This window comes from Balaenoptera ricei, chromosome 12 (genome assembly GCF_028023285.1).
Source record: "Balaenoptera ricei isolate mBalRic1 chromosome 12, mBalRic1.hap2, whole genome shotgun sequence".
Lineage (NCBI taxonomy): Eukaryota > Metazoa > Chordata > Mammalia > Artiodactyla > Balaenopteridae > Balaenoptera > Balaenoptera ricei.
The window spans coordinates 72,649,955-72,665,615 of record NC_082650.1 but is presented as its reverse complement, the minus strand read 5'-3'; the positions used below and the strand labels follow the sequence as shown (position 1 = coordinate 72,665,615).

At 36.6% G+C, this 15,661-nt stretch overlaps 1 protein-coding gene across 4 annotated transcripts in view; it reads right to left on the bottom strand.

The window, feature by feature from the left end:
- Window positions 1–399: 399 nt before the first annotated feature.
- The window catches only part of CEP162 (centrosomal protein 162), a 92,539-nt gene continuing 77,277 nt past the window's right edge, over window positions 400–15,661 (bottom strand). For 3 of the 4 annotated variants that reach the window (XM_059941714.1, XM_059941717.1, XM_059941716.1), the window contains exon 27: window positions 400–1,947. In XM_059941714.1, the coding sequence (XP_059797697.1) occupies window positions 1,738–1,947 (210 nt within the window). In that variant the 3' untranslated portion in view covers window positions 400–1,737. Of the gene's footprint in view, window positions 1,948–8,816; window positions 9,032–15,661 lie in introns of all 4 variants that reach the window. The other variant, XR_009506224.1, reaches the window with a different exon arrangement.

The window sequence follows — 15,661 nt, the reverse complement described above, 5'->3', positions numbered from 1 at the left end:
CCTTCCTTTTCAAGATGGCCTAAATGTGTCCACCTTCTGTGTTCTCATCCTAGACCCTCCCCGTGCAATAACTAAGGGATGGGGTATGATCCCCGAGGTTTCTAGTTGTAACTAATAGTTCTGATAGTATGTATGGACCTTTACTCTGTAAGTAAAATTGAAGCTGTGCCATGTGCACAGCTTATTCTAAAACAGAATATGGAGTCCTCATCAAAATAGGAGGTACTTTCTCTGTAAGTGATAATCTGTTTAATGTCTGTACTTCTTGTGTTTCAGAATCAGCTATGTTTGTGCTTAGAATGAATGGCCCATGGATAGTCAAAAAGACAAACGGGGGCGGGGTGTAGTTATAAATATAGCAGGTTTGCAGATAAAAAAATAGACAAAAGCACACTCAAATAATAACCAAAATAGTTTATATTATAACTTAAAATTCTTTCACATAAAAAAGAACTATAATTAATGCTTTCTACCCTCTTAGGAAAAGGACATTAAAAATTCTGGACATTAATTGCATTCCTTTAATTTCCATGTTTCATATTTGCTACCTATAATTTCACTAAGATTTATTTCAACTGTCCTTTATAAAGCATTTCACTTTGTAATGATTATTTTAGAACTGCACTTGCTGGCATGTAGTTATTGAGCACTTGGAATGTGCTGGTCCAAACTGAGATGTGCTATAAATGGAAAACTTGCCAGATTTTGGGGACTTAGTATGAAAAAAAGAATGTAAGAACCCAATTTTTATATTGTTATTTTAGATATATTACATAAATTACCAAAATTAACTTGTTTCTTTTTATCTTTTTAAATGTGGCTACTAGAAAATTTAAAATTACATGTGGCTCACACAATCCTTCTACTGGACAGCACTGGGCCAGAACATTTGAAAACAAAGTAGCTACAGCTTTAACTTACCAGTTATCTTGTATGCCCACTATCTGCTTTTGGAAATGAAATTGTAAAATAAAAGAATAATCTGGCTACCTTTATGCATGCTTTTAATTTTTTCTAGTGAACATATATTTACTTTTTAAATGAAGTGAAAATGCTATATTCTGTTTATAACCTTAAAGTTACAAAAAAGGGACTGACATTTAAGACATGTAGCATGAAAGATTAAAACAGTGAATAAATCAAATTCCCCTATTACTTGTGAAATATATTCTGCACTTTTATATCAGGTGCAAAATGAGGCACCTAGAGGTAGGAGTGGAAATCTGGGAGAACACGAGAGTTCACTCCCTGTCTACTTGTACAGAAGTTACAACTCTCATCAAAATGATCACGGAAGCGCCACTACTCTGGTGACTGTCCGAGCCTCTGTGCTCACATTCCTCCCTGTGTGTCTGTGGGAAAAAGGAGCTGTCCTTCTGGCCAGGAATTAAGAATACACACTTAGTCAATGATGGCAAAGTATTTGCAACTTAGTTTTCTTTGCATATCTAGCGTGTAAGTGAGACCTTTTGCAATAAATCTCACTAGTTCTAATCACCTGACAAAAAGGGACTTGTCCATAAATTATTTAAAATGTGACTGGTTAATGATTTTCAGTAAAATACAGCATTAATGCTGCTCTTTTTTTTTCTAATTGGTAAAGGGTGATTTATTTTGAAATGTTGCTTTTGTGTCCTGGCAACATACTGTAACACTTTTTTCAAAAGCCTCCTGACAGAGATCCCATCCACCGTCCATCTTCAGGCCTTTCTGTGAGGTCACGTGACATGCGAGTTTCTAGTAATACTCTGGTGCGTTCACTTCTTCTGCCAAAGCAACTGGCATGACCACCCCCTGCCGGTGCAGCTCCCGGAGAACATCCAAAATCGAGTCTAACTCCGTGCGGAACTTGTCCAGCTCACGATTCTTCAGCTGTGCAAGTCTTTTCCATTTCTCAATTTCTTTGTTTTGCTCGGTTTCTACTACTTGGTGTGTCTGCTGTATTATCTGCAAATTAAAAAATGCCGCATTACTTTAGAGTTCATAGTGTGGGTGAAGAACCTCTAATAGCCTCAAAGAGCTCAAGTGGGACAATGCTGACGATGGTAAACCTGTGACCTATATATCAGAGGGGAGGGAGGCAGAGGGAGGGGAGAGTTACCTAACGGGCCCCGCTGGGTCAATAAACAGGCTTGCAAGTGAAGAGTAAGTGGGAATTTTAATATCTAATTCTGATAGGGAGTTATGGAGTTTAAAGTCTTTTTCTTTTAAGCCATGGTGGGGGGAGGGGGGGAAGGGTACCATTTAAAGCATCTAATACCTTGGAATGAATCCAAACATCCCAAAATGCTGTTTCTGGTTTTTTTTAAGAATTTTTTTTTAAATTTAATTTAATTTTTGGCTGCATTGGGTCTTTGTTGCTGCACGCGGGCTTGGTCTAGTTGCGGCAATGTGGGCTCAGTAGTTGTGGCGCACGGGCTTAGTTGCTCCACGGCATGTGGGGTCTTCCTGGACCAGGGCTCGAACCCATGTCCCCTGAATTGGCAGGTGGATTCTTAACTACTGCACCACCAGGGAAGTCCCTATAATGCTGTTCTTAAGAACAGTACTTGGGATGCAATCAAGACAGTTTTAATGCAACACATGTCATTAATGAACCATACATTGTAGCAGCAGGAATTATATAAGATAAAAGCACATACATCTATCATGTGCCAGGCTTGGCTTTAAGCATTTTACATATGTTAACATTTAATCTTGCCAACACACTAGGAGATATTCTACATATTCACCCCCATTTAACAGCTAGGGAAAGAGAGGCACAAATAAACAAAAAATTAATCTGCCCTAGATTCACACAGAACCCGTTGCAGGCAGAGTCACGATTCACACCCAGGCAGGGTGGCCCCAGAGTCCCTGCTCTTAACCACCACACTAGACTGCCTTGCTTATGTAGGTCAATTTTTTTCAACTGTGAAATAAGTGTACCTTGTCCAGTAACTTATAATACTGTTCTTATAATTTCAAAATACCTCATCATAAGGGAATCAGTCACAGGCACTTCAAACCACAGAAAGCTAGACATACAAAAACTAGTTAGGGCAACAAAGCCAATAATGTTGCCAAACGTTACACCCGCTGAACCTCTGCAGTAAAATTTTTATTTATAATTCTGCCTGGCTACAGAGTAACTTCGTAATTCTAAAATAAAAGAATTTCAGAAATACTGTATAAACACGTGCTTGAGTTAAGCGGAATACAAAATGCTGTATGAATTTTCAATTCTAAGTTTTAAACATTATATTTTGAAAATTTTGGATGTCTATTATGTATTGAAATTTGGCATTTAACCATAACTAACATAACATTGTATAAGTTTAAGGTATACAGTGTAGTGACGTGACATATGTAAAGACTGTGAAATGACTACCACAGTAAGTTTAGTTAACATCTGTCACCTCACATAAGTTTCAAAATCTTGTACTGGAAGTTTTAACCTTCTGACCACCTTCCCCCAATTCCCCCGCACCCTGCCTCTGGCAACTGCCAATCTGATTTTTGTTTCAGTGTGTTTGGGGTTGTTTAGAGTACACATGTAAGATTACAAAGAATCTGTATTTCTCTGTCTGACTTAGCATAAAGGCCCTCAAGGTCCATCCATGTTGTTGCAAGTGGCAGGGTTTCTTTTTTTTTTTTTTTTAATGGCTGAATACCATTCCATTGTATGTATATATATCACATTTTCTTTACCCATTCACCCACTGATGGACACTTAACATTATTTCCATGTCTTGGCTGATGTAAATAATGCTTCAATGAGCACCGGCTGCACCAATTTACAGTCTCACCAACAGTGCACATGGGTTCCTTTTTCTCCACATCCTCATCAATACTTGTTACTTTTGTGTTTTTGATAATAGCCATTCTTTTTGATATAGCTCACTGTGGGTTTGACTTGAATTTCCCTAATGATTAGTGATATTGAACACCTTTTGATGTAGCTGTTGGCCATTTTTTAATATCTTCTTTGTAATAAAGTCTATTCAGGTCCTTTACCCATTTTTAAATTTTTTTTTTTTTTTTTTTGCTCTTGAGTTGTGTGAGTCCCTTGAATATTTGGATATTAGCTCCTTATCAGATGTGTGGTTTCCAAATATTTTCTCCCACTTCATAGGTTGCCTTTTCATCATGTTGATTATTTCTTTGGTTGTGCAGGATTTTTTAGTTTGATGTAGTCCCATTTGTTTATTGTTTATTTCACTGCTTGTGTTTCAGGTGTCATATCCAAAAAGGATCTATGCCAAGACATGTCAGGGAATGTTCCCCCTATATCCCTATATTTTATTCTAGGAATTTTATGGTTTCTGGTCTTACATTTAAGTCTCTAATCCATTTAGAATTAATTTTTGTGTGTGGTGTAAGGTAAGGGTCTAGTTTCAGTCTTTTGCATGTGAATATCAAATTTTCCCACAACCATTTATAGAAGAAACTGTCTTTTGTCCAAAGAGTATTCTTGGCTCCCTTATCAAATATGTACACATGGATTTATTTCCGGGTTCTTGATTTGATTCCATTGGTCTGTGTGTCTATTTTTAATGCCAGGACCATACTGTTTTGATTACTACAGCTATGTATTTGTATAATATAGTTTGAAATTAGGAAATGAGATGCTTCCAGCTTTGTTCTTCTTTCTTAGGATTGCTTTGGCTATTTGTGGTCTTTTGTGGTTCCATACAAATTTCAGATTGTTTTTTCTATTACTGTAAAAAATGCCATTGGAATCTTGACAGGGATTGTTGTGAATCTGTAGATGGCTTTGGACATTTTAACAGTATCAATTCTTCTAATCCGTGAACATTGAATACCTTTCTATTTGTGTCTTCTTCAATTTCTTTTATCAATGTCTTATAGTTATCAGTGTACAGATCTTTTATCTCCTTAGATAAATTTATTTCCAAGATTTTATTGTTTTTGATATTACTGTAAATAGAATTGTTTTATTTTTCGGATAATTTGTTGTTAGTATATAGAAACATTACTGATTTTTGTATACTGATTTTGGTATCCTGCAGATTTACTGAATTTGTTGACCAGTGGTTTTTAGGCGGAGTCTTTAGGATTTTCTATGTATAAAATAATGTCATTCACAGAGACAATTTTATTTCACGCTTTCCAATTCTGATGCCTTTATTTTTCTTGACTGATTCCTCTGGCTAAGGCTTCTAGTACTATGCTGAATAAAAGTGGTGAGAGCATTCTTTTTTTTTTTTTTTTTTTAATTATTTATTTATTTATTTACTTATTTATTTTTGGCTGTGTTGGGTCTTCGTTTCTGTGCGAGGGCTTTCTCTAGTTGCGGCAAGTGGGGGCCACTCTTCATCGCGGTGTGCGGGCCTCTCACTATCGCAGCCTCTCTTGTTGCGGAGCACAGGCTCTAGACGCGCAGGCTCAGTAGTTGTGGCTCATGGGCCTAGTTGCTCCGCAGCATGTGGGATCTTCCCAGACCAGGGCTTGAACCCATGTCCCCTGCATTAGCAGGCAGATTCTCAACCACTGCGCCACCAGGGAAGCCCGAGCATTCTTTTCTTGTTCCTGATCTTAGCACAAAAGCTTCCAGCCTCTCACCACTGAGTATGATGTTAGCTGTGGTCTTGTTATCTATGGCCTTTATTATGTTGAGGTACATTCATTTTATACCTAATTTGTTAAGACTTTTTTTTTTATCATGAATGAGTGTTTAATATTGTCATATGTTTTTTCTACACTGATTGAGATGATCATATGATTTTTATCTTTCATTCAGTTAATGTGGTGTATCACATTTATTGATTTGCATATGCTAAACCATCCTTACATCCCAGGAATGAATCTCACTTGATCATGGTGTATGATCCTTTTAATGTGCTGTTGAATTTGGCTTGCTAATTTTTTTTTTAAACAAGGAATATATGCCTTTTTGGAAATAATTATGTCCTGATACGGTCATCTTCTATACATTGACAGTGGTATTATTGGTAGTATAAGTATGCCTTGGTGTAGGTGGGTCATGAAGGCTTCCCCTCATATTCATTATAATAGAACTCAGAGCTGAGAGCAGCTTCCAAATAGAAAGGAAAAACACAGGTTTAAAAGGTCCCTTTCACAAGTGCTACAAGCATTAAATTTGTTCTGTAATTTCAATTCTGAAAAAAACCCACAAAACCAAAAAACATTACCCTGTAGCTTCTTACAAGCATCTGTACTGTTAATCTAGGAAATAAGTCTCCACTAGAAGATGCAAAGGTTTCACTATATGTGCTGCTACAGCAGCCTTTTGACTTCACTGTTTTTATTTTTTTAACTTTATTGGAGTATAGTTGATTTACAATGTTGTGTTAGTTTCAGGTGTACAGCAAAGTGATTCATTTATATATTTATATATTCTTTTTTTTTCAGATTCTTTTCCCATATAGGTTATTACAGAATATTGAGTAGAGTTCCCTGTGCTATACAGTAGGTCCTTGTTGTTATCTATTTTATATATAGTAGTGTGTATATGTTAATCCCAAACTCCTAATTTATCCCTCTCCCCAACACATTTCCCCTTTGGTAACCATAAGTTTGTTTTTTGAAATCTGTGAGTCTGTTTCTGTTTTGTAAGTAAGTTCATTTGTATCATTTTTTAAAAAAATTAGATTCCACATGAGTGATATATGATATTTGTCTTTGCGTGACTCATTTCACTTAGTCTGATAATCTCTAGGTCCATCCATGTTGCTACAAATGGTATTATTTTGTTCTTTTTTATGGCTAAGTAATATTCCACTACATATATATATGTACCACAACTTCTTTATCCATTCCACTGTCAATGGAGATTAAGGTTGCTTCCATGTCTTGGCTATTGTAAATAGTGCTGCTATGAACACTGGGCTGCATGTATCTTTTCGAATTACAGTTTCCTCTGGATATATGCCCAGCAGTGGGATTGCTGGGTCATATGATAACTCTATTTTTAGTTTCTTAAGGAACCTCCATACTGTTCTCCAGAGTGATTGTACCCATTTACATTCCCACCAACAGTGTAGGAGGGTCCTGTCCCCTTTTCTTCACATCCTCTCCAGCATTTATTGTTCATAGACTTTTTGATGATGGCCTTTCTGACTGGTGTGAGGTGATACCTCATTGTAGTTTTGATTGGCATTTCTCATGTTGAGCATCTTTTCATGTGCTTTTTGGCCATCTGTATGTCTTCTTTGTCTATTTAGATCTTCTGTCCATTTCTTTTTATTGGGTTGTTGGTGTTTTTTTTGATATAGAGCTGCATAACCTGTTTGTATATTTTGGAGATTAATCCCTTGCCGGTCACTTCATTTGCAAATATTTTCTCCCATTCTGTGGGTTGTCTTTTTGTTTTGTTTATGGTTTCCTTGGCTGTGCAAAAGCTTTTAAGTTTAATTAGGTCCTATTTTTTTATGTTTGTTTTTATTTCCATTATTCTAAGAGACAGATTCAAAAAGGCATTGCTGCAATTCATGTCACAGAGAGTTCTGCCTATGTTTTCCTCTGAGAGGTTTATAGTATCTGGTCTTACATTTAGGTCTTTAATTCATTTTGAGTTTACTTTTGTATATGGTGTTAGAGAATGTTCTAATTTCATTCTTTTGCATGTAGCTGTCCGGTTTTCCCAGCACCACTTATTGAAGAAACTTTCTTTTCTCCATTGTATATTCTTGCCTCCATTGTCATAGATTAATTGACCACATGTGTGTGGGTTTATTTCTGGGCTCTCCATCCTGTTCCATTGATCTATGTCTGTTTTTGTGCCAATACCACATTGTTTTGATGACTGTAGCTTTGTTGCATAGTCTGAAGTCAGGGAGCATGATTCCTCTAGCTCTGTTCTTCTTTCTCAAGATTGTTTTGGCTATTTGAGGTCTTTTGTGTTTCCGTACAAATTTTAAAAGTTTTCTTTCTAGTTCTGTGAAAAACGCATTTTGATAATGCGTTTATTTGACAGGGATTGCAATGAATCTGTAGATTACCTTGGGTAGTATAGTTATTTTGACAGTATTGATTCTTCCAATCCAAGAACATGGTATATCTTTCCAGCTGGTTGTATCATCTTCAATTTCTTTCATCAGCATCTTATAGTTTTCAGAGTACAGGTCTTTTGTCTCCTTAGGTAGGTTTCTTCCTATGTATTTTATTCTTTTTGATGTGATGGTAAATTTGACTGTTTCCTTAATTTCTCTTTCTGATCTTTCATTGTTAGTGTATAGGAATGCAAGAGATTTCTGTGTATTAATTTTGTATCCTGCAACTTTACCAAATTCATTGATTAGTTCTAGTAGTTTTCTGGTAGCATCTTTAGGATTTTGTCTGTATAGTATCATGTCATCTGCAAACAGTGACAGTTTTACTTCTTCTTTTCCAATTTGTATTCCTTTTATTTCTTTTTCTTCTCTGATTGCCATGGCTAGGACTTCCAAAACTATTTGAATAACAGTGGTGAGAGTGGACATCCTCATCTTGTTCCTGATCTTAGAGGGAATGCTTTCAGATTTTCACTATTGAGAATGATATTAGCTGTGGCCTTCATTATGCTGAGGTAAGTTCCCTCTATGCCCATTTTCTGGAGAGTTTTTATCATAAATGGGTGTTGAATTTTGTCAAAACCTTTTTCTGCATCTATTGAGATAATCATATGGTTTTTATTCTTCACTTTGTTAATGTGGTGTATCACACTGATTGATTTGAGGATATTGAAGAATACCTGCATCCCTGGGATAAATCCCACTTGATCATGGTGTATGATCCTTTTAATGCATTGTGGGATTCGGTTTGCTAGTATTTTGTTGAGGATTTTTGCATCTATGTTCATCAGTGATACTGACCTGTAATTTTCTTTTTTTGTGGTATCAGGGTGATGGTGGCCTCAAAGAATGAGCTTGGGAGTGTTCCTTCCTCTGTACGTTTTTGGAAGTTTCAGAAGGATGGGTGTTAACTCTTCTCTAAATGTTTAATAGAATTCGCCTGTGAAGCCATCTGGTCCTGGACTTTTGTTTGTTGGAAGTTTTTTGTGTTTTTGTTTTTTTGCTATGGAAGAGTTCTGAAGAGAAAATTAAACCTTTAAGGTACAATAAAATGGATAATTTGGCCCATTAATATACCATTAATATTGACAGGAAGGAATCAGTATTCTAAAAATACACAGAACTCTTACAAATCAGAAAGAAAAAGACCCAAGAGAAAAATGTCGAAGGACACAAATCAGCAAGTTAGAGAAAAAAATGAACTGTCCACAAATGTGACAATTTTCTACTTCACTATTAATCAAAGAACTGCAAATTGAAATAGGACAATATTTTCATCTATCAGATTAACAAATTTTAAGGAAAGATAATACCACTTAATATAAGCAAAAGGATATGAGAAATAATCCTATACATTATATTGGTTTTTAAAAGACAAAATGGCATACACAGCAAACATCTTAAAAATGTATTGACTCTTTATCCCAGCAATTCAACTTCTAGGAATTGATCCTAAGGGGAAGGTCACACAACTGTGTAAAGATTTAAGTGAAAGTGTGTGATCAAAGCATGGTTTACAACTATAATTTTTTTTAATGAATGAGAATAATACATTCCAAAACGAAATTAGATAAATTATGTACATCCATACACAATGTGCAATCATTTTAAACCAAAGTCTAGGTTTTCTTTTCTTTTTTAAAAAAATTTTTATTTTGTATTGGAGTATAGTTGATTAACAATGTTGTGTTAGTTTCAGGTATACAGCAAAGTGATTCAGTTATATACATGAATCTATTCTTTTTCAAATTCTTTTCCCATTTAGGTTATTACAGAATATTGAGCAGAGTTCCCTGTGCTATACAGTAGGTCCTTGTTGGTTATCCATTTTAGACATAGCAGTGTGTACATGTCAATTCCAAACTCCCAATTTTTGAAAGTTTTTAAATCACTGTTTCAGTACTTGTGATTGGTCTGTTCATATTTTCTATTTTTTCTGGTTCAGTCTTGGAAGCTTGTGTCTTTCTAAGAATTTGTCCATTTCTTCTAGGTTGTCCATTTTATTGGCATACAGTTGTTTGCAGTAGTCTCTTATGATCCTTTGTATTTCTGTGGTGTCCACTGTAACTTCTCCTTTTCATTTCTTATTTTATTGATTTTATTGATTTGAGCCCTCTCCCTTTTTTTCTTGATGAGTCTGGCTAAAGGTTTATCAATTTTGTTTACCTTTTCAAAGAACCAGCTTTTAGTTTCATTGATCTTTTCTATTGTTTTCTTCATCTCTATTTCATTTATTTCTGTTCTGATCTTTACGATTTCTTTCCTTTGGGATTTGTTCTTCTCTAGTTGCTTTAGGTGTAAGGTTAGGTTGTATATTTGACATTTTTCTTGTTTCCTGAGGTAAGACTGTATTGCTATAAACTTCCCTCTTAGAACTGCTTTTGTTGCATCCCATAGGTTTTGGATCGTTGTGCTTTCGTTTTCATTTGTCTCTATTTTTTGGTTTTCTCTTTGACTTCTTCAGTGATCCACTGGTTGTTTAGTAACATATTGTTTAGCCTCCACATGTCTGTTGTTTTTCACAATTTTCCCCTGTAATTGATTTCTAATCTCATAGCATTGTGGTTGGAAAAGATGCTTGGTATGATTTCAGTTTTCTTAAATTTACCAAGGCTTGATTTATGACCCAAGATGTGATCTATCCTGGAGAATGTTCCACGTGCACTTGAGAAGAAAGTATATTCTGCTGCTTACTGATGGAATGTTAATAATGTAAATATCAATTAAGTCCTTCTGGTCTAATGTGTCATTTAAGGCCTGTGTTTCCGTACTGATAGTCTGTCTGGATGATTTGTCCATTGATGAAAAGTGAGGTGTTAAAGTTCCCCACTATTATTGTGTTATTGTCGATTTCCCTTTTTATGGTTGTTAGCCTTATATGTTGAGGTGCTCCTATGTTGGGTGCATATATATATTTACAATTGTTATATCTTCTTCTTGGATTGATCCCTTGATCATTATGTAGTGTCCTTTTTGTCTCTGCTAAGTCTTTATTTTAAAGTCTATTCTGTCTCATATAAGTATTGCTACTTCAGCTTTCTTTTGATTTCCATGTGCATGGAATACTTTTTCCATCCCCTCACTTTCAGTCTGTATGAGTCCCTACATCTGAAGTGGGTCTTCTGTAGACAGCATATATATGGGTCTTGATTTTGTATCCATTCAGCCAGTCTATGTCTTTTGGTTGGAGCATTTAATCCATTTATATTTAAGGTAATTATTAATATGTATATTCTTATTACCATTTTGTTAATTGTTTTGGATTTGTTTTTGTAGGCCTTTTTTCTTCCCTTCCTCTTTTGTTCTCTTCTCTTGTGATTTGATGACTATCTTTAGTGTTGTCTTTGGATTGCTTTTCCTTTTTGTGTGTGTATCTACTGTAGACTTTTGGTTTGCAGTTACTATGAGGTTTTGATATAGCAGTCTATATATATACAAGATTGTTTTAAGTTGCTGGTCTCTTAATTGCAAATACATTTCTAATATCCTGAATTTGTACTCTCCTCTTCTCACAACTGCTGGTTCTGATATCATATTTGTGTGTGGATGATTTCCTACCTTTACTTATATTTGCCTTTACTGGTGAGCTTTCCCATTTGTAATTTTCTTGTTTCTGGTTGGGGCCTTTTCTTTTCTGCCTAGATAAGTTCCTTTAGTATTTGTTGTAAAGCTGGTTTGGTGGTGCTGAATTCTCTTAGCTTTTGCTTGTCTGTAAAGCTTTTGATTTCTCTGCTGACTCTAAATGAGAGCCCTACTGGGTAGAGTATTCTTGGTTGTAGGTTTCTCCCTTTCATCACTTTAAATATATGGTGCCACTCCCTTGTGGCCTGCAGAGTTTCTGCTGAAAAATCAGCTGATAACCTTATGGGAGTTCCCCTGTATGTCATTTGTTGCTTTTCCCTTGTTGCTTTTAATATTTTTTCTTTGTCTTTAATTTTTGTCAGTTTGATTAATATGTGTCTTGGTGTGTTCCTCCTTGGGTTTATCCTGCATGGGACTCTACTGTACTTCCTGGACTTGAGTGTTTCCTTTCTCATATTAGGGAAGTTTTTGGCTATAATCTCTTCGAATATTTTCTCAGGCCCTTTCTCTCTCTCCTCCTTCTGAGACCCCTATAATGCAAATGTTGGTGTGTTTAATGTTGTGTCAGAGGTCTCTGACACTATCCCCATTTCTTTTCATTCTTCTTTCTTTATTCTGTTCCACAGCAGTGATTCCCACCATCCTGTCTTCCAGCTCACTTATTTGTTCTTCTCCCTCATTTATTCTGCTATTGATTCCTACTAGTGTATTTTTCATTTCACTTATTGTACTGTTCATCTCTGTTTGTTCTTTAAATCTTCTAGCTCTTTGTTAACATTTCTTGTATCGTCTCAGTCTGTGCCACCATTCTTTTTCTGAGATCTTGGATCATGTTTACTATCATTACTCTGAATTCTTTTTCAGGTAGATTGCCTGTCTGCACTTCACTTAGTTGTTCTTGTGAGTTAACTTGTTCCTTTGTCTGGAACATATTTCTCTGTCATCTCATTTTGTGTAACTTTGTGTTTATGGTCTCCTTTCCGCAGGTTGCAGGATCGTAGTTCTTCTTGCTTTGGATGTCTGCCCCTGGTGGGTGAGGCTGGTCCAGGGGCTTGTGCAGGCTTCCTGGTGGGAGGGACTGGTGACTGCCTACTTGTGGGTGGAGCTCAATCTTGTCCCTCTGGTGGGCAGGGCCACGTCAAGTTGTTCGTTTAGAGGTGGCTGTGAGCTCAGTATGGCTTTAGGCAGCCTGTCTGCTGATGGGTGGGGCTAAGCTCCTATCTGCTGTTTTTTTGGCCTGAGGTATTTCAGCACTGGAGCCTGCAGGCTGTTGGGTGTTGGCTAGAGCCAGGAATTGGTGCCAAAATGGCAACCCCCGGGATAGCTCATGCTGATCAGTGTTCCTGGGGCCTCTGCCACCAGTGTCCTTGCCCCCCAATGAGCCACAGCCAACCCCCGCCTCCCCAGGAGACCCTACAAGACCCGCAGGTAGGTCTAGCCCAGGATCCTATGGAGTTACTGCTTTGTGCTGGGAAAACTTGTGTGCACCCTCCAAGAGCGGAGTCTGTTTCCCCCAGTCCTGTGGAGCTCCTGCAGTCACGTCCCGCTGGCCTTCAAAGCCAAATGCTCTGGGGGTTCCTCCTCCCAATGCCAGACCCTCAGGCTTGGGAGACTGACGTGGGGCTCAGAACTCTCACTCCTGTGGGAGAACCTCTGTGATAATAATGATCTTCCAGTTTGTGGGTTATCCACTTGGTATGTATGGGATTTTATTATGTCATGAAAGTGCCCCTCCTACTGTCTCATTGTGGCTTCTTCTTTGTCTTTGAATGTAAAAACATCTTTATGATAAGTTCCAGTCTTTTTTGTTGATGGTTGTTCAGCAGTTAGTTATGATTTTGGTGTTTTCGTGAGAGGAAGTGAGCTCAAGTCCTTCTACTCTGCCATCTTCTCCAGAATTGAGGGGCTGTCTTTAGATTGGATGCTTGCTGCCTCTTTCCTCAGTGCATGCTGGCCATTATCCCCTTGATATGGGGTGCGCATGCACGGCCCCCTTGTGTGCTTCTTGGACAGTGGGGGCAGCACTTGGTGCCTGCTCAGGTGTCTCCTGGGGCAGCTGCAGCCCATGCACTCCTGGGACAGTGGGTAGCACTTGGTGCCTGCTCAGGGGTCTCCTAGGGGTGGCTGCAGCCTGTGCACTCCCAGGACAGGGGGCAGTGCTTGGTGCCTGCTTGCAGGTCTCTATTTTTTTTTTTTTTTTTGAGAATTGTTGCATCTATATTCATCAGGGAAATTGGTCTATTTTTCTTGTAGTGTCCTTATCTGGCTTTGTTATCAGGGTAATGCTGGCCTGTAAAATAAGTTTGAGAGTATTCCTTCCTCTTCTACTTTTTGGAAGTTTGAGAAGGACTGACATTAATTCTTTAAAAATTTGATAGAATTTACCAGTGAAGCCATCTGTTCCCGGAATTTTCTTTGTTGGAAGAATTTTGATTACTGATTCAATCTCCTTACTAGCATGCTCTTTTCAGGATTTTCTATTTCTTAATGATTCAGTCTTGATAGATTGTATGTTTCTAGCAATTTATCAATTTCCTCTAAGTTGTTCAGTTTGTCGGCATTTAATTTTTATAGTAGTTTCCTATGATCTGTTGTACTTCTGTGGTATTATTTGTAATGTCCCGTCTTTCACTTATAATTTTGAGTTCTCTCCCTTTTTCTTTCCTCAGTCTAGCTAAAGGTTTGTCCATTTTGTTTATCTTTTAAAACAGCCAACTCTTTGTTTTGTTAATCTTTTCTATTCTTTATTTCTGCTCTAATCTTTACTTCCTTCCTTCTTTTAACTTGGGCTTAGTTTGTTCTTTTTCTAGTCCCTTGAGGTATAAAGTTGTTAGGTTTTAAAATTTGATACTTTTTTTCTTGAAACATGCATTTATCACTATCACCTTCCCTCTTAGAAATGCTTTTGCTGCACTGCATTAGTTCTGGTATGTTGTGTTTCACGTTTCATTTATCTCAAGATACTATTTTTTTTTTCCTTTCAATTTCTTCTCTGGTCCATTGTTTATTTAGGAGTGTGTTGTTTAGTTTCTATGTATGTGTCACATTTCCAGTTTTCCTCCTGTTGATATTTAGTTTCACATCATTTAGGTCAGAAAAGTTACTTGCTATGATTTCAGTCTTCTTAAGTTTACCAAGACTTGTTTTGTGGCCTAACATGTGATCTATCCTAGAAAATGTTCCGTGTGCTTGATAAGAATGTATATTCTGCTGTTGTTGGAGGGGGGGAGGTATTGTATATATCTGTTAGATCCATTTTTTCTATAGTATCACTCAAACCCTGCTGTTTCCTTATTGATTTTCTGGATGAAATATCCATTGTTGAGAGTGGGATATTAAAGTCCCCAACTATTACTGTACTGCTGTTTGTTTCTCCTTTTAGTTCTGTTAGTGTTTGTTTTATATATTTAGGTGCTCTGATGTAGGATGCATAAATATTTACATGTTATATCTTACTGATGGATTGAGCCCTCTATCATTATATAATTACCTTCACTGTCCCTTTTAGTGATTTTTAGCTTAAACTCTATTTTATCTGATATAACTACAGCTACTCCTGCTTTCTTTTGGTTACCATTTGCTTGAAATATCTTTTTCCGTCTCTTCATTCTCAGTCTACGTGTGAGTGTGTCTCTTGTAGGTAGCATATTGTTTGGATCTTGTTTTTCATCCATTCAGCAATTCTACTGTTTTGAATGAAAAATTTAATCATTTAAATTAAACAGAATTATTGATAGATAAGAATTTACTATTGTTATTTTGTTGTTTTCTGACTGTCTTGTAGATCCTTGCTTCTTACATTTCCAGTCTCCTTTTGTGAATTAATGATTTGTTGTGGTATGCTTTGACTCCTTTAGCATAATCTTTTGGATAACTATTACAGGATTTTTTCCTTTGTGATTAACGTGAGGCCTACATAAAATGTGATATATTTATAACATCCTATTTTAAGTTGATAAAAACTTCAATAGCATACTAAACTTGACACTTTTACTGCTTCCCACCTCAATTTTAGGTTACTGATGTTACAATTTACATATTTTAGTACTGTGTGTGCAATAACT